This window comes from Colletotrichum higginsianum, chromosome 8 (assembly GCF_001672515.1).
Source record: "Colletotrichum higginsianum IMI 349063 chromosome 8, whole genome shotgun sequence".
NCBI lineage: Eukaryota > Fungi > Ascomycota > Sordariomycetes > Glomerellales > Glomerellaceae > Colletotrichum > Colletotrichum higginsianum.
The window spans coordinates 32,103-55,776 of record NC_030960.1 but is presented as its reverse complement, the minus strand read 5'-3'; the positions used below and the strand labels follow the sequence as shown (position 1 = coordinate 55,776).

General features: G+C 44.5%; 10 protein-coding genes across 10 annotated transcripts; 5 read left to right on the top strand and 5 right to left on the bottom strand.

The window, feature by feature from the left end:
• Window positions 1-527: 527 nt before the first annotated feature.
• CH63R_11029 (Cytochrome P450) lies at window positions 528-2,369 on the bottom strand (the record flags this gene model as incomplete). Its single annotated transcript, XM_018306003.1, has 5 exons — window positions 528-946; window positions 1,008-1,592; window positions 1,655-1,723; window positions 1,775-2,051; window positions 2,106-2,369. 5 exons carry the CDS (start codon window positions 2,367-2,369, stop codon window positions 528-530), a joined length of 1,614 nt encoding a protein of 537 aa, XP_018152844.1.
• Window positions 2,370-2,760: 391 nt separating this feature from the next.
• Window positions 2,761-4,702, top strand: CH63R_11028 (O-acetylhomoserine (Thiol)-lyase; the record flags this gene model as incomplete). The annotated part of the gene is made up of 6 exons (XM_018306002.1): window positions 2,761-2,961; window positions 3,022-3,105; window positions 3,162-3,521; window positions 3,578-3,998; window positions 4,077-4,221; window positions 4,282-4,702. The coding sequence occupies 6 exons, from the start codon at window positions 2,761-2,763 to the stop codon at window positions 4,700-4,702; spliced, it is 1,632 nt and encodes a 543-aa protein (XP_018152843.1).
• A 599-nt stretch (window positions 4,703-5,301) lies between these two features.
• Window positions 5,302-6,470, bottom strand: CH63R_11027 (Aristolochene synthase; the record flags this gene model as incomplete). Its single annotated transcript, XM_018306001.1, has 3 exons — window positions 5,302-5,716; window positions 5,771-6,044; window positions 6,134-6,470. The coding sequence occupies 3 exons, from the start codon at window positions 6,468-6,470 to the stop codon at window positions 5,302-5,304; spliced, it is 1,026 nt and encodes a 341-aa protein (XP_018152842.1).
• Window positions 6,471-7,207: 737 nt separating this feature from the next.
• CH63R_11026 (Catalyzes late reaction in the cephamycin biosynthetic pathway) lies at window positions 7,208-8,126 on the top strand (the record flags this gene model as incomplete). The annotated part of the gene is made up of 2 exons (XM_018306000.1): window positions 7,208-7,533; window positions 7,586-8,126. 2 exons carry the CDS (start codon window positions 7,208-7,210, stop codon window positions 8,124-8,126), a joined length of 867 nt encoding a protein of 288 aa, XP_018152841.1.
• Window positions 8,127-9,094: 968 nt separating this feature from the next.
• Window positions 9,095-10,289, top strand: CH63R_11025 (Gibberellin 20-oxidase; the record flags this gene model as incomplete). The annotated part of the gene is made up of 2 exons (XM_018305999.1): window positions 9,095-9,287; window positions 9,463-10,289. 2 exons carry the CDS (start codon window positions 9,095-9,097, stop codon window positions 10,287-10,289), a joined length of 1,020 nt encoding a protein of 339 aa, XP_018152840.1.
• Window positions 10,290-10,405: 116 nt separating this feature from the next.
• Window positions 10,406-11,427, bottom strand: CH63R_11024 (Benzoate 4-monooxygenase cytochrome p450; the record flags this gene model as incomplete). The annotated part of the gene is made up of 3 exons (XM_018305998.1): window positions 10,406-10,574; window positions 10,677-10,837; window positions 10,915-11,427. 3 exons carry the CDS (start codon window positions 11,425-11,427, stop codon window positions 10,406-10,408), a joined length of 843 nt encoding a protein of 280 aa, XP_018152839.1.
• Window positions 11,428-11,499: 72 nt separating this feature from the next.
• Window positions 11,500-12,360, bottom strand: CH63R_11023 (Benzoate 4-monooxygenase cytochrome P450; the record flags this gene model as incomplete). The annotated part of the gene is made up of 4 exons (XM_018305997.1): window positions 11,500-11,630; window positions 11,693-12,085; window positions 12,144-12,213; window positions 12,289-12,360. 4 exons carry the CDS (start codon window positions 12,358-12,360, stop codon window positions 11,500-11,502), a joined length of 666 nt encoding a protein of 221 aa, XP_018152838.1.
• A 3,615-nt stretch (window positions 12,361-15,975) lies between these two features.
• CH63R_11022 (Small secreted protein) lies at window positions 15,976-16,725 on the top strand (the record flags this gene model as incomplete). The annotated part of the gene is made up of 2 exons (XM_018305996.1): window positions 15,976-16,299; window positions 16,390-16,725. 2 exons carry the CDS (start codon window positions 15,976-15,978, stop codon window positions 16,723-16,725), a joined length of 660 nt encoding a protein of 219 aa, XP_018152837.1.
• Window positions 16,726-17,141: 416 nt separating this feature from the next.
• On the bottom strand, window positions 17,142-18,073 carry CH63R_11021 (uncharacterized protein; the record flags this gene model as incomplete). The annotated part of the gene is made up of 3 exons (XM_018305995.1): window positions 17,142-17,339; window positions 17,400-17,495; window positions 17,711-18,073. The coding sequence occupies 3 exons, from the start codon at window positions 18,071-18,073 to the stop codon at window positions 17,142-17,144; spliced, it is 657 nt and encodes a 218-aa protein (XP_018152836.1).
• Window positions 18,074-18,234: 161 nt separating this feature from the next.
• CH63R_11020 (glucan endo-1,3-alpha-glucosidase agn1) lies at window positions 18,235-18,684 on the top strand (the record flags this gene model as incomplete). The annotated part of the gene is made up of 2 exons (XM_018305994.1): window positions 18,235-18,241; window positions 18,314-18,684. 2 exons carry the CDS (start codon window positions 18,235-18,237, stop codon window positions 18,682-18,684), a joined length of 378 nt encoding a protein of 125 aa, XP_018152835.1.
• Window positions 18,685-23,674: the final 4,990 nt, after the last annotated feature.

Below are 23,674 nucleotides of genomic sequence, written 5' to 3'. Positions count from 1 at the left end.
GCTTCCCCGGCACGTTGCTCGGGGTTCGGGCATTCACTCCGTCAACAACGACTCAAGACCTTGCGCCGTAATGAGTCATCCGCAAGGACATCTGCCTCAGTGAAACTTTCAACGCTCCTTGCAGAAGTTAAAGCTGTGTGGTGAATGATACCTCGGCATTTAGCCTGCCAGCAGAAATGCTGCATTACGAAGATTTGGAACAGAAACTCGCCGAACAGTTTAACACTACTCAAGCTAGCTGTGCCAAGTTGTTGCTTCTGTCTGCTATACTTTGACTTGTACAAGAAAATCAGAACACGGGAGAAATTAACAATGAAGAATTATCTGTGTGACAATCATAGATGTTATAACCACAACAATTATGGAGTTATATGAAGACCAGATGAGAGAGGATATACAGATGTAGCTGATAGAATCCACTATACATAGAATAAAGCTGCTAATCGACATTTGAGATCTTATTAGACTTAGCGGTTTTATGGTGAAAAACGTGCTACTATTATCACCTATAATTACCAAGTCTTTCATTATCGTTGCCGTCTTCTGAATTCCACTGTTGCCATTGGATCCGGAAGAAACTGTGTTTCCACGCGTATGCTTTTTGGGCGACTCTGACCTGAGGCAAACCGCATATCGAAATTCTGCAAGAGAAAAGCCATTATGGCTTTGATCTCCTGTGCCGCGAAAAAACGTCCTGGACAAGCGTGCCTACCGTATCCGAAGCTTAATGAGGATGAGTTTGACGAAACGTACTGAGCGCGGCCATCCATTTCTGGTTGCTCCTTTCTAAGCTTAGAGAAGCGAAATGGATCAAAGGTTTCGGGACTTGGATAAAGCAACTTATCCATAGTAATTGCCTGTGTTGGAATACCAATAGTGGTGTGAGCTGGGATCGTAAATCCCGATGACAGGGTGAATGGTCGGTGGACAACTCTCTCGAAAGTAACTATCAGTAGACATCAATGGCTAGCTCTGATGAACTACTGTTTGTTAGAGAGGATGCTTACTGAGGAGAAGAGGATTGAATCGTTGGCTTTCCTTCATGAAACTATCCATTTTTGTCATGCCAAGGAACCCAGATTTGTCGATGAACCCATCACAGTCGGCAACACTGCGAATTTCTTCCCGCAACGGTTCAATATACTCAGGTCTCTCGCACAAGTCGTAAACCAGCTGAGCAGGTGCTGCCGCGCTTGTATGTATTGCAGCAAAACTCACTTTGAGGAGAATGCTAGCCAGAAACTTCAAATCATGCTCTTCGTTTATGGCTTGTTTTTCCATCCAAAATAAAAGATCGGCCGCTGCTTCCCCAGTGCGTCGTCGTGCCTCAAGTAATGGAATAGCTGCTGCTTCGGCAGCGGCATAGTGTCCTGCGATCTTTTGGATCTCCGGAATAAATCGTGCTACAATCGGCTTTAAAAACTCAGGGTAACCTTTGAGCTTCTGTGCGGCAATGAAGCCATCAATTGCAAAGCTTATAGATGACTCAACCCATTCTTTGTTACGGGACAATTCTGTGCCACCAAACATGCAGCTGGACACTCTTGCCACAATTCGAGTCAGAGAATCCACAACTGGAATAGGTGTCCAGTCTGTGTGTTTTAGTTTGAAGTATGACAAGGGGCACTCGAGAGATGTTGTGTTTGAGACATACCTACACAAGTTGGAAATACGTCGCAGAAAGCGTCGCGAATTTCTTGCTGGACTGCTGGCATGATTTCGGCTAGGAATTGTCAAAACACTAGGTATTAATCTAGTCGGCTATCTGACTCACCTAGATGGTGATTGAGTTGGCCTTTCACAACCCGAGGATGCAGAGTTGAGCGGCTTCCCATGGTTGTATACTTTCCTTCAAACATCTCGTCGGTTCTGTTAATATTTCCAAAACAAACTCGGAACCGAGGGAAAGTATGATTGCAACTCACTTCAATGAAAGTAGCAACGAAATCAACGTGATCAATTGGGGCTGTTTTCAGCTCCTCTAAGTATTTTGTCGGTATCATGAGCCGCTCCCCGAGTGGGCTTGGAACGTAAAAGAAACCGCCTCCAGTCTGGAATGATTTAGTATTTCTTCATTAAAATAGGAAGTGTAGCAGTTTGCTGACCCTATTGTATCCTTCCTCAAGCATTTCTTTGGCTTGTGTACGAAAACGCTCTCGGTTTGCCTTGATGCTCTGTGCATCATCCCCTCCTACAACGAAGACATTTGGAACAAGTTTCTGATTGTTGAATTGACTGTGTGTGAACAGAAGCGCAGTTAATGCCAACATGAGAGTTAGAAGTGTAAAGCCCAAAGCCAGTTTGTTAAGAGCGCTGAGGTGAGCTAGGCCAAGCAGGATGAATGCCTCAACCTCATGCAAAGAACCCATTGTGACAGAGAGATGATGATCGCAATGCACACACATTTGTGGAAATTGAGCTTGACAATGTGTCCTTGGATGGCTTGGGGAATTATGTAATTGAAGTGTAAAATGATCTCCATGCTGGGAAAAAAACGCACCTGTCGCCGGTCGGCAAGCTTCCAAAGCTGGCCGGGACGCAAAAGCATCGCACGGCCTCTTCCAGGAGCATAAAGACCTGACGTCCTGGGACGAAATATCGCAATTCCCGAATGGGGAAATTGGCCGAGACACTGAATCGTATCTGAAGTGTGTAAAAGGAGATAGACCAGCCAGATAAATTCAAGTGCCCCATTGTGATAAGTCTAGATAATTGAATTGTTTGTCGAATCTCCATCCCTATTCTATCAGCCAACTAAGTATGGGGGAACCAATTCAGGATAAGACACTGCCCAATGGCGTCACTCAGCTCAGTGTCTTGCCAGAGGGACACGATCCTTTCCAGCCTTACAAAGTGGAGCAGTTTGATACTGGTCTGAAATACGACACTCTGCAAGTCCATGGTGGTCATCGGCCCGACAAAGAAACACATGCCCGAGCAGTTCCTATCTATAACAGCGTTGTAAGTCTAAATTCGAAGAAGAGAGTGGCAATATGCCGTTGACTAATTCTGACTTTTCAGTCATTCGTCTTCACCGACAGTGCCCACGCCAAAAGAGTGTGCGCAACTGAGGAAGCTGGATACTTCTACAGCAGGATCTCCAATGTAGGTTGAAGTCTCTCTTCTAGTTCTAGCTATGGGGGCTGACAAGCCTGGTCAAGCCCACTGTGGCTGTGTTCGAGAAACGAGCCGCCGCTCTGGAAGGAGCCACGGCCGCTGTTGGTACGGCATCTGGCCAAGCAGCAATCTTCAACACCATCATTTGCCTAGCCGGGGCAGGCGACAACGTGGTGGCCTCCATCAATCTGTATGGAGGTACATACAGCCTTTTTAAAACACTGTTGCCTCGACTTGGCATTACTGTGAAGTGGGCCAAGCAAGAAACAAAGGAGGAGTTTGCCAGACACATCGACGAAAACACGAAAATGTTCTTCGTCGAGAGTATTGGCAACCCGCGTTGCAGTATTCCTGATCTCCAAGGCCTGGCTGATGTGGCACACGAAAACCATATCCCATTTGTGGTAAATGAACCCAAAATAGCCCGAAAGCCTCTCACTGCATGAGACTAACAAGCAAGGTTGACAACACGTTTGGTGCTTGTGGCACGTGGTGCCGGCCTATCGAGTTTGGTGCAGACATCATCTTACATTCCGCCACAAAATGGATGGGTGGTCACGGAACAACAGTCGGCGGAGTGATCATCGACTGTGGCACTTTTGACTGGGGTGCAGCAGGCGAGAGATTCCCTCGGATGATCAAGAAAGATGGACCAATGAGTTTCTCATACTGGAAAGCCTTTGGAAACATATCTTTCGCCATGGCTATGAGGATTGACATTTTGATGGAGGTGGGCTCGATTCTAAGCCCAGCCTCTGCACAGCAACTTCTCATCGGGATGGAAACGTTGAGTCTGCGGTGCGAACGACATGCAAAAAACACTTTGGAAGTTGCTCGCTTTTTGGAGTCACATCCAAGAATTGCATGGGTAAACTATCCCGGTAGGTATCAACCCTTTAGCTGTGGACTAGAGGCCCAGTGCCAAAACGCCGCAATGTATGCTAATCATCCATTGCCAGGCCTCGAAAAAAACCAATATCACCAAAACGCCCAACGCTATTTGAGAAACGGCTTTGGAGGCGTTCTCTCATTTGGTCCAAAAGGAGGAGATGTGGCCAGCAAAATGCTTTTGAACTACGTTAAGGTTATTTCCCATCAAACCAAGTGAGTGACTGGAAAAAACCATTGCCACAACATGCCTGATCATTCTAATATCGCTGGCAGTGTTGGCGACTCAAAAACATTGGCTACCCATCCCTGGAACTCAACACATGTTATTATGTCTGAAAAGGACAGGAGAGAAGCAGGAATCACACCCGTGAGTCTCATCAGAACATACAGCGACCTGTCCCTTAAAGACTTGCCAGCTAATGACAATTTACGACAGGCTTTTATCAGATTCTCGGTTGGGACAGAGGACGTAAGAGATATCATCGAAGATCTTGACCAAGCATTGGCCAAGCTTCCGGAGAACATTGTCAACACCCATGATGAGAAGCTGGAGGCTAAAGTCACAGCGGCTGCAAATGGCATTATGGACACTTATGGCGGCGGCAACGGGGATGTAGACTTTATTGATGCGGATATTTCGCTGTCTAAGTCCAATGTTCCCTTGGGACGTCAAACTGCAGTCGGTAACTGGTAGATAACGAGTGCGTACTCTATCGTACATTGATTCAACATGGTTCGATGTCCAATTCACCCTTGCAAAGCGGAATTAAGCAATGTATGCGCTAAGTTTCATGAGAGAAAGGGTGTTAAAATGAATGCTAGCTTCCTGTATGGCTGCCAAGAGCCGGGCACGTGGCAGCCTGCACTTTTACTTTAGGCCACTGGTGAAGTTCCCGGGAAGCCCAACGCTATTGATGGCTAATCGTGACTACACGGTTGAAGAGGCGAACCGACTCGTCACAGAGGGCAAACTTGATCTGATCACGTTTGGTCGACCTTTCATCTACAACCCGGTAAAGAGTACTCGTTGATCGTTAATTGAACAGGCTAACCTTTATCTAGGATGTGATAAGCCGCATAAAGAGCGAGATCCCGTTTGCGGAAAACACTCGCGGCAAGGCAGTCCACTACGGGCCGTACAGCGACCCGAACGAAAAAAGAGTTCAATCTACAGGTTATATGAAACGGTTGTTCTCGTCAAGCTGAAACAGGAGGAAACTAGAAGAATAAGAAGAAGCGTAACTGAAAGTTCACGATTTGACAGTATAAATATAGAAAACACTCAATGATAAGCTACACTGAATGGTATCTAGGGGTCATCTCGCTCCATGCCTCATTACCGCTCATCTGAAACTCGAGGCCTCTCATATAATCTTGGAGGTCTTGACTACATGGCTCAGGCGATCGTAATCTTTTTGCCACAAGGTCTCTGTGAACCAATTCCCATTCTCGGCACATAACCCACAACACCCGCTTCGATGCTGCAAAATCTAGGTTTGTCTCTGAAGTCAAAACAGAAACCGACGAGCACAATGCCGCTCCTTCCTTGTGGCCTGTTTGAGAGGCTTTCAACTCCTTTTCCCAACTGTATATATCGTTGACAACCGAGATATGCCTAGAGCAGTTCAACTCGATATTGTCTACTGATTTCAACTCCGCGGGCGTGATATGCAGCTTCATGCTAAAGCGCATCAAAGCAGAAAGAAGTCTGAGATTGTGTGAGTTAAAGACTGTAGAAGACTGCAGAGCTCAAAACACTTACGCTTTCCCAACATCCTTTTCTCGGTATTTGAGGTAGTGACCCAATTGCTTGATACTGAGGCGAGATTTGTCCGTTTGAGCTCTCATGAAAGAAAATACAGGCTCCAATATCTCATCTGCAAGTGACTTATCACACGTCCGTAAGTCATTCCACAAGTCATAGGTGATCCATTCTACCGGCACAGAGCGATCCGGAACAATGTCACCTCTCGACAGAAGAATCAGCTTTTCATTGTACAACGAACCTTCCTGGAGTGACATGTCTTCCAGTATGTCTGTTGTAGGAACACTGTATTAGTCTTTGACTGAACAGTAATGCTGGGGTTGTGGCGCAAACTATCTAGAACAGAGAATTGATGCCTACCGTCCACGAGAAATAGAAGTGTCAGAAGCCGACATGCGAGAGAAATCCTGTCGTCCAGCGCATGAGGATAATAAAAGCATGTGACTTTGGAAAAGCCTGCGGCTACAAATCTCTTTCTTGCTTCTTCATTGACGAAAGGCCAATGGTCAAGAAAGAAACTGTCTACTTCCGCAGAGATTTCTGGTTCTCGAGGGTGAATTTTGGCTTTGAAAAGGGCACCGGCTATCCCGTTTGCTGGGTTGTATTGCTTTGGCTCAGACTCTGCAAAGGCCAAGGTCTTTGGCGACGCAGTGCTTAGAGGAAGAATAAACGATGCCAAACTTTGGAGCGATATCATCTTTTCAAAATCAGTTAGAGAACGACGCAAGCAAGCTTTGGAAGACAATAATCCTGAGTTATGCGAATTGAGCAATGAGACTTGGTTAGATGCGTGACGGTACTGCTGCCGTCGTTGCGAGTTTATGTTGGGACGAAACGTAGGCTGCTGGGATCTTGCCGTACAGGCACAAAGATTGTCGGAGGAAGCCGGAAAGGGAAACATTGCGGAAAAATGCTCCGGACCGACCGGTTTAGGCAATCGAACGAACAGCAGCATGAAGTTGACGCGTTCTGCAACAGTCAAGACAGCCTCGACTTGTAATTGCGTTGAGAGAGAACTTTGATAACAAGGAGAGGCTGGCAACATCCAATGGCTTTAGGCGACCGTAAATGGGGCTCTAGTATATGAAATGGGAGAGAAATCAGTTCGCGCAGGGACAGGCAAAGTTTGGCAGTCTGAGGAGGGAACACACTGCCTTCAAGACCTTCAGTGCCAATGTTTAATCCCCAGCAGATGCATCCCAAACTACGGATAGGCTTTTTGTTCTTGCTTTTCAACATAGGTTACTCTGAAACTCATACAGCCTAAAGTCTTGCCTTTATCGGCATCTTTCCCTCTTAAGAATCGAGCTATTGAAAAGTGGCCTACGCATTAGTCCCAAGCTACCATGCAAAAGGATAGCCTTCAAAATATCAGACGGTTTATTTACACAGCAAGTTTTCTAACATCCTAAAAAAACAGCGATACGTATCACCATGAATTGTTCAAACCCATTGGGTTCAAGCAGAAGAGCCAAGGCAGGAGTCCCTCGTCACGTACGAACTACTATCAACTATTACCGAGACCCAGGCGACGGTACGGAACATGCCCCAAGTATTGCCGGGAAGAGAAGTACATTCAATCAACCCTCTATCGACTTGAATACCACGATTACCGACATTACCGGGAGTGAGCACAAATACACACTAGACAGCCATGGCTTTCAGCTTTGTTCCCACGTAAGCCAGGAGAAGACATTTGACAGTGAGGAACGGATCAAGCAAGTCTACTATACCGAGGTTCAACAACTGGTCTTAAAGATGTCAGCAACCATTTGGTACACATATTAGCTGGAAAGACTAACGTGGAAACAGGACTGGTGCTTCTCGACTGCACATATTTGACCACACAATTCGGCGACCGAACCCTGTTGCCTCCCACTCCGACGAAGAGCGTCGGCCAGTAAGGCAAGCACACATTGATCAGTCTGAATGGGCTTCAAGAAACCAGGTTATCCGACATATGGGGCAAGACGCCACCCGGCTTCTCCAGTCACGCTTCCAGATTATCAATGTTTGGCGCCCCATCAAAACAATTCGCAAAGACCCGCTGGCAGTTTGTGATTCTCAATCAGTCCCTGATAGGGACATTCTTCCCATAAAGCTGATTTACCCAGATTGGGTGGGAGAGCCATGCACGATGCTACCCAACAATGATCATTGTTGGTACTACAAGCATAACCAGACGCCAGAGGAGGTGATGCTCTTCAAATGTTACGAGTCGAAAACAGATGGACGTGCGCGAAGAGTCCCACATGCGGCGTTTACAGACCCCGAGACAGTTGATGAAGAGCCCAGGCAAAGCATAGAAGTTAGGGTGCTGGTTTTCTACGAAGACGATATAGATATGCCATGAGAAAGATCTTGGAGATGTGGCTTTTGTTTACTTGATTTCTGAACCTCTCTAATAGAATTTTGTTCTGAATATCTATTGCAAGAAGGGTAGACCCCCAGTAACACTTTTCAGCTGTAAGACAATTCCCAATAAGGAAGCAGTTACACATCATAGCCGTTATATTTTAGATCGAGGCAAAGGGTCATTAAAACAGGCTATGAAGTCGTACTTCGGGGCTCTATGGGCGATAACTGTGCACGCTCTTATCAAGAGCCTAACAGTACCTCTTCTAAATACCCTACAGGGTGACAGCAAATAAGAAAACAGTTGCTCTAAAAGGAAAATAAATAAATGGAATTCGGAGCTAGTCCCTCGGAACTCAAGATTGTCTTAGCAATAGATGCGATATGCAAAGCGTGGCTGGTTTGCATTGGCAAAACAGCTAATTCCTTTTTGGCTGTGATACAGTTTCGCTCTCGTAGGGATCAGTTCAATCATACACAGATTGCAAGAAATATATGATGTTGAATATTTAGATAAAGCTATCGACTGGAAAAAGAAAGTCACATTCATGTGATATGGTGCTTTGCCGGCCTTGCCTGCAAGTTTCAGCCTGGTTGCTAGCACTGAGCATCTGATAGAGGGCACCAGACTTCGCTCGATGATGTTTCGAGTAGTACCCATGGCAAGTGCATCCCTAGGCAGCAGTTCAGATCTATGTCTGCAATTGCATATGCTTGTGCTTCTTTAGATATTGAAGCGACTCGCTGCGTGTCTACATTGGGAGCTTTGCCGAGCTGGGACACAAATGCCCAAGCTTCGGAGCTTTCCAAAAGGGGAAATGAAACGACACAGCACCAAATCCTTCCTCTCATTGACTGACAGTCTCAGGTCGCTTTCATTGTGCGATGGGCCTATTAGAAACGATGCACGAAGCCATCGCCCTCTGGATCTCTACTATTCTCGCGTAACTTCTTTGACGCGACAACATGGCTACAACTAACCGTCTCACTGAGAAGATTGCTGAAGAGGATGCCGCTCTACGTGTCGTATCTCTCGAGAAACTAATGGATGGAGACAAGTCACATGTTGAGCATTTGCTAAAAGCCTGCACTGAGCTCGGATTCTTTTACTTAGATTGCCGCAGGGTCGCCTCTGGACAGGTGATGAGAGAAGTCCAATGTATGTATGACTTGGCGAGCAGCTTCTACGATTTACCGCAGGATAAAAAAATGGAATGGCTGGTTGACAGAGACCACGACGAGCATTTGGTCATGGGGTAGGTCTTTATGTTCGTTTTAGCAGAGAGGAGTCGCTCTCGAGTGGATAACCAAGTAAACTCACCTTTCTTCAACAGGTACAAGCCTGCAGGCCACGGAAACGGTCCTATCGAGGGGAAGAAAGACGGATTTGAGGGCCTCATGGAATGTCGTTCCCCATTTCTTTTTGCTAATCGCGAGACTAACATTTCAAAAGCTCTTCGAGCATCCCATCTCCAAGATTGCGGATGGCGCTTCATTTCCTGGTCCAGAAGTCATTGCGTCCCGATTAACACTATTGAAGCAGGCTATGTCGACTTTTAGAGAGATCAGTACTTTGCTTCTAGAACGATTGTCAAACGCCCTCGACTTGGACGGGAAACTGGCATACCAACAATACCACCGGAAAGAGGCCGTTTGCCCAACGGCGCTCGGCCTTCTAAAGTACACCATTGCAGACCACGAACCAGAGAAAGTCGGCCAGATTGCCCACACCGATGCAGGAAGTTTGTCGATTGTTTTTACTGAAGTTGCAGGGTTGCAGGTGTTGAAACCCAACGAAGATCAGTGGTATTACATTGCACCCAAACCTGGCCATGCTGTTGTCAACGTGGGCGACGCACTCCGTTTCATATCTGGCGGGCTTCTGGAATCAAGTCTACATCGGATTATCCCTCACAAAGACGAAATGGGAAGACACAAATACTCTATTGTATATCTACTGCGGCCGGAGATGGATGCCGAGTTTACTGACACTGAAGGTGTTATTTGGAAAGGGTTGGAATGGACGAACAAGAAACACGCCGTGTTCCGAGCCGATGCTGAGGAACAAGCATTAGGGACATACCTGACTGGGAGAGATGGATACGTGGGCTATTGGGATCCTGAAAAAGACAAAGAAAGTGAAACAATCTCAGTGAGATAGCAGAGCGAGGTAGCAGAAGTGTTCAAGCATATTAACTCTCAGAATTGCTAAGAAATTTCCTATCTACTATCAATAACTCAAGATTTTATAGATCCAAAAACAAGGCGTTAATTTTGCTAAGTATCACAATCTGATCTCGAGCGTACAATGATGTTCATCTGAGGTTTCTGCCAAAGGGTGTGCATTTCTGACCCAGCATGCCAATCAAGGTTCGGATCAACCAATTCCAGGTCGTATTTGAAGTGAATTTTGGCAAGTATTGTGCGCATTTCTAGCCAACCGAGGCTGTGGGATTATGAGAAAAATCTGTCAGTAGTCTGTTTACAAGTAGAGATGCGCCAAGTGTTTGTTGTTTTCCAACAGCTTGGAATAACCGAGTCAACTAACCTTTTACCAAGGCAGCTTCGTGGACCTAGAGAAAACGGCTGGCTTGAAGAAAGAACATCTTTGTTTCTCAAATCCATCCATCTTTGGGGCTTGAAAATCCAGGGATCATGGAAGTTTGAGGGCGACATTGACGACGCGAATGGATTGGTGGATACCACAGTCTGTAAGGTATCAGTCAGCACAAGGTCTTCTTTGCAAAAAGACGTCTAGTAGCTGTTTTGCATCCTAGAACACCTACACCTCCGGGAACGAAGTATCCATCAATTGTACCGCCATCACAAGGAACAATTCGCGGTAGCGGGAATGGCAAAGGTGGATACATTCTCATCCCTTCCAATATTACAGCGTTCAAGAACGGCAGACCCGTAGCTGACGCGTCGTCGATATCATCAAATGACTTGAAGTAGCCACGGACTTCCTCACGTAATCGATGTAGACTCTCAGGGCTTTTTTGAAGATAGTAAGTAACGCATGAAAGAGCCGTGGCAGTCGTTTCGCTTCCCGCAATCCTATGGTGCCTGTCAGCAAGCGGCCAAGTAGTCAACCGTGTAGTTCCCTTGTCCTGAGCGAAAGCGAACAGAATCAAGAACGTCTTAGGGGTTTTATACACAAAATCAGATGAATGAGCTGCGACTTGAACATCGGAAAGGTTGTCGGTGTGTCGATGTTGAAGAATTTTGGTCAGGAAGTCCTTGCGGTCAGTCGGTTGGTTTATCCTCCTGAAAGGTTGTGAGTCTCTAAACCCATCCATGTTTTATCAACAGTGATGGAAGAAATTTACCTCTGGACAAGGTCCATCGTGTTTTTTTCATGCGTTCTTGCATCATGTACCACTTGTTTCAGAAGACGTGGAAACATTGACTTTATGATGTTCCCTATCAGTGGGAATCTCCTGAAGCAGTCTGCCATAGCCCCCATCCGAAGACTTTTGACCACGATGGAGACCCAGGCATTCTCAACACCTGTAGACTCGATATTAACAAACGAATTATACTAATGATGACGAGCTGGCTTACCGGAGGAGATGCCGCCAAAAGATTGACCAAAGGCAAGGCTGCCAATAATGTCAAAGGTCACCAGGTTAAACCACATGACGATGTCGATACCAGATGGCTTGTCCCCAAGCTCGCCTATCTTGTTCACAAAACTATTGATAAGCTCTGTTATTAAGTGCTCTTGTTCGCGAAGTGAGCGATCAGAGAAGGCATCGCGCAAGTATCTTCGCATGCGGGCATGCTCCTCAGGGTCCCGCACGCTCACTATAGAGTGCGCTTCAGCAGCGAAATTGCCACCGTCATAGAAATCACTTTTGGTAAATGTTTCATGACCTTTGCGTTTGTCGTAGATATCTTTCCATGACTGAGCGGTGTTAAACGAGAGCTCGTTCGGTGCAACCCTTACAACTGGGCCTGTTCAACTGAAATGTAAGCAACTAGCACTGCCATCACAGTTCCAAACCACACGTACCGTACTTCTGATGCAGCTTCAATAACTCATAGGGCTGCTTCCCTTTTAAAAAAATGTAACAATGGTTTAACTATCGTCTTTGTTTAGCGACGAGAACAGATAAGTTTGACGCCGCTGAGTTTCTGTTTTGAAAGATAAAACTTACATTGCTGAAACGGGCTGTAAATGGACCGGGGAATTGATGAAGTGGGTGCCTTTGGAGGGTCGTCAACTTCATACCAATCAAAACTACAAGACTCTATCGGCAAGTCTTTAACGTCAGCGTTTGTTCAGAGACCGCATGCTAGGAGATGCGCACTAACAAGCAACAAAACCCAGACGCTAAGGTCAAGACCTATTTTGAGAAATGTTGGCATGACTGCAACGGTTTACCAACAAGCTTTTGAATTATTGTTTGTAAGAAAACCTGCTGTTGCCATATCTTGAAGTGTCGAGATGAGTCGGCTGTCTAGACTTGAAGAGAAGCGTATATTAGTTGGGAGCCTCTCGGCCCGAAACAGGTAATGCTCCGAGATGCCAAGAAGGAGGTGGAGCTTAAAACCTCGCAATGTCAAGGCATGGAACTTGAGTCAGTCAGACGCATGACACTGCCACACGCAGATATCGCTACATTGTTTATCTTGCATTTTAGCATAGCGCATTTCTAAGTAATTCTTGCAATGCTTAAGCAGCCCATCTAATGTTTTACCTTGGTCTGAAATCGTTCTTTGCTAGTCCAGCTTCAATAGAAATTAACTATAATAGTCTAAGTCTCGTCTGCTCCATTTAAACAATGTAGCTATCTGTCTTCCATAAAACCCTAATTCTAGCCAAATCCCACTATCAGTATCCTCAGTGATAATAATCTGATTAACCAGGGCCTAATAGCAACTACTTCGAGCCGTGTTTAAGGAAGAGTTTAACTTGTCTATCAACAGATAATATAACTAAATGCTAACCTTCCTAAAATCTAGCTGCACTAGATCAAAAAGCTTCATAAAAGTTTATCCTGAAGCTAACCATCAAGTTTCCCTTAAAATCACACAATACATCCATTATTTATTTGCTGGATTTTGAGGTTAAGAGTAGTGGGTAGAAAGGTGTATCTGTGAGACGACCCTATCGCCAGCCGCCAGGGTTAGATCCGGTGAATCATTCAGCGAGATGGAATCAACAATACTCGGCCCTATGATCTCGAAAAAAGTCTTCTAAATGTTACCTTGCACCCTTGTGTCGCCGGCGATGTTGCCGATAGACCTGGATTCGGTCGTGTTGAGCGCCTGCATCGTCACCGTCCTCGGTATCTCTGAACCAGCGGTACCTTGTTTGACAGCATACATGTCCTAGAACAGCGTGCTGTTTTTTCCCTGGCACGCCGTGAGCACAAAGAGTAGGCCCTGACTCACAATATATTTCATATCGGTGTTCTGGATCGTAAGGTTCAATATGTGGGTGACCTGTGATGATGCGACCGATCTTGGGTCAAAATTGAGGGTGATAGGTGTTTCAGTTACCTTCACAGCCCTTGTCCACTTGCTTCTCGTGCCACTAAGCCAATGTTCACGTCATTTGGTGGTGTGAGTTGAACCGAAAACTAAATGAAGAAGAAAACGAGAACGATGACGGCAATTTTGTAAGTGTGACGAGACAGTTGAAACTTACACAGCGAGAACAGGCCCCCAAATTCTCCAGTTGCACCAAGATCCAGCCCAAAGGCAACCCCCGCTACCGCTCCGTGCTACTTTCATTTTATTTTAGCACAGTATACAGGCTTCACTTGAATATCTAAGCTTAATACAAAGATCACAACGGCCATTCCATCATTGATAACCGTCAGGACTAGTTGTAAAATGGGGAACGTTCTCTTTCCCAAGCTCATAGACGCCCAGACCTTAACCAGCTGCCAAACCATGAAAAACAAAAACAGCTGTCACAGCAATGACGCACCCAAGCCAAGCCAGTACCGTTCACGCAATGTTGAGAGCTTGGCACCATTTTAACACCCTATCCGCGTCGCCCATAAGCTTCGTCAGTTCCAACCTTTTGCTGGCTAATGGAATGGCAATGGTTGCTATGAGTGTCGGTATTTTCGGGGCCACTCGAATCGTTTGCATAGTCTTAATCTCCTTCAGCATGCCCGTACTCACTCAAAAAACCTGCGAGGACTTGGATACGCCGTCCTTCCAGTCAAGGTTCATAATCTGCGCGTCTGACGACAGCATCTTTCCCATATCAACGTACAATTCAACCAACAGAGCATGTTGGAGTTCTTAGGGTTAGTCAAACTGCTGCAGTTGGTGTCTTGGATGTAGAGTTTGGTGAGGGAATCTATGTTTATCTTAGTCTGATCAGGAACCTCTAGCCTTATCGGCGCCACATGTCCTTTTTCTGATCATCTTGAAGTCCTGGACCTGCATCATCGACCTGAGCAAATTCCCAGCATCGCTTCCATCAGGAAGCCACAAAATTGCCGCGCAGGAGGGTAAAGTATGGCTCTGCTCCCTTGATGGCTAGGGCCGAAGAATTCTGAAACTCTGTAGAATTCGGGCTCTTTCTGCCGGAGGAATCTTCTGCGACTGTCGAGCAATCGCGGCAGTCGTAATCTCGTGTTAGTTGAGAGCAACCAGGTTGTCATTGGCATGATAGCTCCGCAACCCTTCTCGCAGTTGTATGCCGTAGCCGTTTTTGCAGTTGTTCATCGCGCTTGAGATAAATGTTGTAGGCAATGTTTCGAAATTGGCTTTTTCGTCATTCAAGTGGTGGCAGCTCGGTCTCCGACACGCAGGCGACCGACACCACCCAGCCACGGATTTCCCCGGCGTGCATTTTGGTATCAATTGCACAAGGGCCTGTTGATGTGTAGCACGGATACTTGGCAGTAGAGAATGTAGACTCCTCGTTGAACCCGTACACGATTGCTAGGGCCGGGTTTTCATCTGATTCGTCTCTAAGGACACCCTATTGCTTTGCTCCACCGCCTCGAGTCAAAGGCTGGTGATGGACGCTGGGTGCAGGCCTGTGCTATACGCCAGAGCCCAGAGATCGCATACTGCGGATTTTCGGCTTAGCAGGATATCGGCACATAGCGTTTTGAGGAGCGGACTCCTAAACTTAAATCACCATTATGCTCTTACAGTGTTCAGCTCTAACCGCCGTTAGTGATTAATTTCTCCTCTCTCTCGCTATTCCTCTCTCTTGTAATGCGTATCTGAGAGATAACAGAGCTGACTTCGCCTACGTGATCCTCGCTTGTCCTCTGCTACAATTCAAAAATCATGCACGCAGTCATAGAGACATGAGACAGGTTGAAACAGCTTCAAACCCTCCATTCCTAAAAGAATACTGATCAGCGGTTCATTTTGGATCCGACGTGACAGGGACAATCCTGATAGCAACGCCTTGAGTAAGCATTTTGACAGATCTGCGAAGTCAGTCTGGCTGTAGGGTTGTTCTTACTCCCTCTTCCAGCGCTTCTAATGCTTGGTCTAAGCAGAATTTATGACTCTTTGTCTACCCATTCATTTAACTTTCTCTGTGGATGTTGTTACACAAGGGTGAGAACTTAAGCCTCCGGCAGCGGCGGTCCCGAATGCTTAGCTAGAGCCTGGCCCCCTCCTTCCTTGTTGATAGACACGGAGAGTGGCTTTTAAATCAACCCTGTTCGAACTATTAGATTATCTGACTTTCCAAATCCCGTTCTCGTTATCTCATTCTTTCTTGCATCACATATCTCGTGTTCTATTACCTTCGCTTCCCTACAGCTGTGCTGTTATCCTCACGCTCATTAACCTACAATTTGACTCCTCTCCATCTTGTTTGCCAATTGACAAAGACAACTCGAAATACCGCTATCATGAAGTTTTCTCTTATCCTTACTTCCCTTGCTGCCGTCGCCTCAGCCGCGCCCGGCAACATAGTGCAGAAGCGCGCCAGGGTCTTCACGGACAAGACCTTTGACGAGTTGAGCATCAGCGGCGGCAAAGCCGGTACAGCTAAGGCTGACGCCGAAGCGAAGCTCGCTGGCCTGCCGAAGGACCCAGCGCAACTAGCACTTGTCGATAAGCTTGACCTCAGCTTTCTCAGCCATGTTAATCAAATCTGCAACCAGGCTGAGATTAGCGGCTATACTAAGACAATTGCGGGATCGGCTCCTGGCGAGGATGTTCTCGCTCTTGAGGTTTGTGATTCACTAGTTTCTTTTCTTTGTTTCATTCCCGTTGGATAGCGCCACAGCATAGACATGGCTAACATAACTATACGCAATTAGCGCGGCAAGATCCAGAACAAGGTTCTCAAGCTCACAGCTACCGTCCTCGCCTTGCAGGCACAGCAGACGAAAGGCGATAACGTTACGGCGAGGCTCGAGGAGGAGACCAAGAAGCTCGAGAAGAACATTGCCTTGGACGTCGCCGAAGCCGGCAAGACCGCTACGGGTCTCAAGTTCGACGCTAACACCGCCTCCGCGGACGCGACTAAGGTTGAAAAAGACGAAGTGTTGATTGCGAAGGCGGACGAAGTTATTAATAAGTCCCAAGAACTTGCTGGGGCAGGTGCCAAGGGTAAAGCTGAGGGCAAGAACAAGGGTGACAGTAGCAGTGAATAAAGAGTGAGTAGTAATCTTAGGGAAATGGATAGATGGTCAAGTGTCTAGACAAGATGATGTCGCCTAGACTAGATGAAGTATTTAAACACTTCTTGTAGACTCCAAACATCTAGGCATATAACTGCTTTAGGCAGTAGTGTACCGCCCCGGCCAGCCTGTTTATTAGAACGTCGTAATTGTGAAAACGGCATACCATCTCCTTGCCGTTGCCTGATGCCTGCGCAATCCTCTTTGGGAAATCGTTTGCTTTGACGCCAGCGCTGCTGTGTACCCAGGTTTCCCAACAGTGTTCATACGCGACGTGACCAACTGTAATGCCATTGAAGCCGAGGAGCGCGTTCAGTTGTTGATCGAAGAGTTCTAAGCCTGGTACCGAGATAAAATTACCGGAACGACGCCTAAATTGTAGGCATGTCTTACGGCGGAGGCATTGGTAGCTCTTCCTCTTCTCGAGCCTGCCGAATCTTTCGATCCTTCTGCTCCTGGTATTCATCCAGCCTGTCCATGCACCTCTCCCTGTTGTACTGTTCCGTGAAAACGCCCTCTTCTCGGTAAATCTGCGCCTGGGGCGTATCTGGGCTGGTACAGTGTACATGTTCTCTATTCAAGGCAGTCTATGTCATAGTTAGCTTAGGAGCTGTTCCAACGTGTAGCATAGGAAGAGATCCACAAACCATCTCAAACTTCCTAAATTTTTCCTTGGCCATAGAGAAGAACTCGTAAAACGTGTAGATCTCACACCTGCGCCAGGCTTCCTCATCTGGTGCTTGCTATAATTCGCAAGATCAGCAGCGCCTTTAGACAGTGGCGATTGTGATGAACTAGTAAGAAAGATACCTCGCGCTCGTTGGAGGTTTACAGGATCCGATAGTCTGGTTGGGCTTGGACCTGTCTGCGGATCCGCAAGGACAATTGTGCCGTGCTTTGTATCGATGAATATGTAGTGACCGCCGCGACCGGAGGGGGTGGTTGCATAAACAAACACGTGCGGCGGTATGTCTGAGATGTTGCCCTCCTCAGGCTCAAAGAGGAACTCGTCGGCGTACTTAGTAGGCAGGCTTAGGACGAGGTCACCTGTAATGTCGACAGCAGTAGCGCTCTCGTAGACCATCCATGGATTCCAGTCATCCTCCTTAGTGCGGCGGATGTAGGGGATGTGCTTCATCAGGCCTGCCACAGTGTCGTCCTTACCAAGGCACAAGGAGTTAACAAACTCAGGCGTTAAATGCTTACAGCCTCCCTTGTGGGGGTATTGGATGACCTCTGGGGGCAGGTAAAGCTGCGTTAGGAAGTCATAGTCGGATGTAAGCTCTGACACAAGCTCGTACCTCGAGTACGAAGGCTTCATTATGCTGGCGAGAGAGCAGGAGAATATCTTTGTGTAGAGAGATGATACACCAACGGATCAGCTCATCAACGACCAGAGAGCGAGAAAGGGAGGGGTTTATATTTAAATTAAACATGGATACGTGTGGGACCAAGTTCGCTTAAAGGATTCACCTCTTAGCCATGTTAGGTGAGTGAAATTCTAGAGAGAACTCGTAAGTTTGTTATTGAATAAGAGAACTTGCTCTTAAACCATCGTAAGTCCAGGTGGAAGGGGACCCGGCCGAATTCGCTGAGGATAAGGTCTTTTTCACGGCTCTGCTCTCCCAGTTTGTCTTGTCCCGGGCCAGGATCAGGAAAGACGGCGGGGAGTGGACGAAGATGGCGTGGCCGGTGACTCTGTACGGCGGCGTCGGCCTCTACCATGTCTTCGTCTCTTTCAACAGCAGGACAGGCATGGTAGGGGTGGAAAACAACCTGGTCGGCGACAGGGACATCATCATTGCAGTCGTCACGGGCCCACCCATTATGACGGACTGCGAACACGGCATCGTCACTGTAAACCCTGGGTCGGCGGGGCCTGGTCTTCCCGCTCTGTCAACGCCAGCCCAAAGCTGTCCCTCACGGATATGATGTGTACCAAGAACAACAGGGAAGGGAACTTTCATAAGGTCTGTAAGTTCACTTATGCGTATGGCTACTGGCCCCCTGGCCCCAGTCCCTGCAACGAGCTGGGTGATCCCAAGGAAGAGCCCAAATCGTCGGCGTCGAGGGAATCGCCGCCGCGGGTAAGTCCTGCGTCCTCACTGGCCTCTGTGGCTGGAGCTATAGCCACGACAAGCGCCCCAAGGTGCATTGCTTGACCGACAAGTCGCTCGACGGCAAGTGCGTGATGCCCGTCGACGAGCCCAAGGCTCCCGAGCAGTCAGACCCGCCGACGCCGGCCCCTAAAACCTTAAACCATACAACAATCCTCGGTGGCTCAACAAGAATCGCTGCCACTTTTCCGGTCGTCCAACTAGGTTTTGACGGAGCAGCCGTGTTTGGAACGGTGCCAGGAGCAAGTCGACAAGGCAAAGGAGGAGGGGAGGACTACCAACTACGGCGATATCAAGTTTTACCCTCTCGAAAAGCCGATTCCATAGATAGAAGCAGAAAAAGGTATGCCCTTTTACCGTTGCCTCTCTCTAAAGTCTGTTTTTTCTTGGAATCTATCTTGGAATTATTTTTAATGACTTTAAGTCTACGAGTTAGTAGTAATTGTGAGTGGTTATGCCTTGGCCGTCGAGGGTGAGAAGAATCATGCGTATGCTGCTAGTAAGCGAAATTTCTATTCTTGAGGAACCTAGATTCTTATTGACGTTACTAAGATCAAGTCTTCCTTGATATTGATTTACGCAGCCGTTGAGGTAAGGAAGCACCTAAATATAAGCAATCTTAAAAAATAGCAAAGTCCCTGCTCTAAAATAACGATTTCAAAATGGTAACTATCTCTGGAACCTACCTAGGACGGACATAAATCTCACTACATTTCCGAATGAAGGTCGTTGAGCACTTCCAAAGGCACGTAGTTGTCCAAAGTTGTATCATCCCTTTGGTTGGAAAAGTCAAGCAGGGTTCCTGCAAGAACATAATAGTACTCTTCCTCTAGCCCACTACAGAGGAGCCCACTTGAAACAGTCCTAAGAGTAAACCTCAGTAGTGTCGTTGCCCAAAAATAACGTTGCAATATAGTATGGCCTATTCTTGTAGCAGCTGAGAGAAGGGTTTTGCTGAAAAGGGCCTTTCGGTTCAAGGCGCTGGGGTAGTGTAAAGCTATTAATCTCGACTATCAGATTATGCCCTCTGTCTGCAGCATACAATAGCGTTTTCGACCAGCCTTGTCGGGCAAATCCAACTGGAAATCTGAACTGGGCTAATAAGACATAATGGGTTGATCCAATTCCGCACAATGCAGGAGGTTATTCACATTTTCCCTTTCTTCTTCAAAATTGGCTTTCCAAGATACATTCACATTGTCGTTCAGCGGAACAGCTCAGAATTGTATACTCCCAACCTCGCCAGTAGATTTAATACTCTTTATTATGTCGAAAAAATAGCTAACTACATTGAAGTGGCTACATTGTAAAGCACTATACGAGTAGTGCCCATCCATATCGATCAGCAGCCATAAGATTAGCACCCTTCTCAACTAATAATATAATTTGTAATAATTTAAATTTTAAACATTCGACTAAATGTAGAAAAATAGTCTCTAATTGATGCTTACTCTAGGTGTAATATTAGCTCCCCTCTCAAGTAGTTGCTTAGCTATCTGCAATTACTAATTAGAGTTTACTAAGAGTAATTAATGCATTACTAGACACGCGTGCAAAATATTCACTAAGATGACAACCTCCTCTACTTATCTATTAGTTATTAGGTAGGTAATGTAGTTGTAGATAGAGAGGGCAAGATGCCGCTAAGCTGGTACAAATGTTTGTGCGTAGTAGAGACTGCACAGGTAGACTCTAGCGGTCCACTAGAGTTACGCACATACTCCAAATAGGTTGCATAAATAGCTTCTAAGACTAATACAAATGACGTACTATAACTAGTAGACCTACAAGTATAAGACTAGGCTTTTACAAATAATATATTTAAGGGCTATACTACTATAGGAGAGCCCTACATTAGCTATTAGACCTAGAATAACTACTACAAAACTAGAGATACAATAAGGGACAACTCCTAGACCCCCTGGACCCCCCTAGGGTCTAGGCCTAGGGATAGACTATATGTCCTAGCTAGAGATGCTAACTAAATGTATTTAAGCTATTAGTAGGAATGTATAAAATTGTATTAAGTCTGTAAATACTCCTTACTCTAATTCCCCTTGCAGGCGACTAATAGCTGTAGATTATTAATAGTAGCTAAGTGTTACAACCCGATAAGTTATAGGTAATGCAGCCCCACTAGGTAAGGCAGAGTGCGGGCGGTATAGTATTTGTATAGACAAGAAATAAGGTTATACAGATGACTCCTTAGAAATAGAAGAACTAAGGAAGGTTACGTAAAGATAAGAAGGACTAATAGACAATAAGTAGTCTACACTGGGGACTAACTTTTAGATTGCAGTCCTAGGTTGAGGACTGACTTTAAGATATTAGTCCTAATAATAAGACCTAAGGATATAAGGACATTTATTCCTATAGATAGATTACCTTCTATAGCTCTTTAGCAATTAACTTTATAATTTACTCTACTATAAGTAACTCTTAAATTATCCTTCTATTGTAACTATAATAAATTATTTACAACTTAAGTATATAATTAATTACTGTATTCTTACTAATAAGATTACTAATAAGCTAGTAAGACTCTAGTACTATTTATTAAGTACTAACTTTAGCTATTTATTAGTAGAAATACTACTATTAAATATTTAATTGTAATACTTTAATTGCTCCTATTTAGTAAGTTAACCTCTATACTTACTAAATAGTTAAAATATAGTACTTATTACTACTCTAGCTCTATCCTCTTCTGCATTTAAGGGCAAGATAGTTACCCTACCTCAGCCTAAGAACCTAGATAAAGAGATAAAGAATACTGAGTCCTCTAGCAATAAGGACAATAACGCTAAGTTAACCTAATAACTTAAGTGCACTAATAAAGATATTACTAAAATGCAGACTATATTTAATAAGAATACTACTACTATAGAGGAACTCTAGAAATACACTTAATAAGCTATTACCCTTAAAGAGGAAGTCTGCACCCTCTAAGCTGCAGCTAATATTATTACAATTCTAATAGATAGATAAGATAAACTTAAGCTCAACTCACTTAGTACTTTTAATAGAACCCCTAGACAACTTAAAGGATTCCTAATTCAAATTAGGACCTACTAGGAGTTCTACTAAAGTAACTTCTGCAATAAAACTAAGAGAATTATCTATACCTCTATATTCCTTTAAAGTAGAGCCCTCTTATAGTTTGAATTATATATAGAAGATCTACTTAATAATATAATACTTAAATACTGCAAGAGTAAGACTTAGAATATCTTTAGAAGCTTCTAAGGCTTTAAATACGCCTTAAAGTTACTATTCTAGGATCCTAATGAAAAATAGTAAGCTGAGAGAGATCTATCTAATCTATAATAAACTAAGTTAGCTACTTACTATACTGCAGAATTCTAATAAATCTACACACGCCTTAATTATACTAATAATACTTAAATCTTTATATTCTACTAAGGACTAAAAGAGGAAGTTAAGAATAAACTTACTAAGATTAATTAATTAGACGACTTTTTACAATACATTAAAAAAGCTATCTAAATTAATACTTGCCTATATGAAAGATGCAGGGAGAAAGGCGAAAACTACTAACTGCAAGCTAATATAAGTAAGTAATACACTCTAGAACTACACTAATAGAGTAACTACAATAGCAATTAGAGAAATAACTAGTAATGCAATAGTAGACTAAGTACTACCTATAGATATTATATAGGACCTATAGACGTTAGTATAGCTTATAAGAATAAGCTAACTATGCAATGTAACTCTAAGAGTAGTATCTATTTTAACTGCAAGAAACTAAGTTACATTACTAGAGACTGCAGACAGCCTAAATAACTTTAGAACTAACTACTTCTAAAAGATACTAAGAAAGCTAATATTGCAAGAAAAGAAGTTCCCTATAAATAACTCTCTTAGACTATCTACTACAATAATAACTACCTTATATACTAAAATAGTAAGGAATAAGTAGGCTAGTACTTAAAAGAGCTTAAGAATAAAACTGTAGCTATCTCTAGGAAATCTAAGTATAGAGACATCCAAATTATAGAAAAATAGAACTAACAACTTATTATAAAACTTATCTAAGTATAAGACACTGCGCAAGTACAATTAAGTAGCCCTAATATACTAGAAACCCTCTAAGCTATTAAAGTACAACTACAGTAAAGGATTTAGACTTAGAGTAACTACTAAAAGCAACTTATACTTAAAGAAGACTTAACTAGTTTAGTATAGGAAGAGATAGGCCTAATTAGCTAACTTACTAAGATAGTAGCTATAGGAAGAAAATAAGTAAAGACCCTATTTCCCTAACTACAGCTCAACATTAGAGAAAGAACCCCCTAAGAAACTATTAAGGTCCTTAGAGAATAAATAAGCTCTAAATATACCTCTAATTTAGGAGAATTACTAAATGAATTCCTCCTACTAAGTAAGATAGAATAAAGAGTAGCTGAGTAGCTCCTTAAGCTCAGATAAACCTAAAGTTTAACTTAATTTAAGAGTCTTAGTCTTAAGACTAAGTAAGAAATAAGATAGAGACTTAGAAACCTCAACCCCTACAATAAAATGAAGCTACAGGAGTACAAGATTAATAAAGGCAATAATATTAATTTGGATGAATCCTTAGCCTTACAAATATACCTAAATACTAAATGCATTTAACCTAACTAATAGCCTAATATTAATAAAATATACAATAATTAAGAAGTATACTTCTATAGTACAGAAGACATTAATATTAATAATAGGCTTAAAGTCTAAATTTAGGAGAAACCCCTATTTAGAGACAATAAATTACTTAAGCTCACCTACAAATAATACTATAGGAT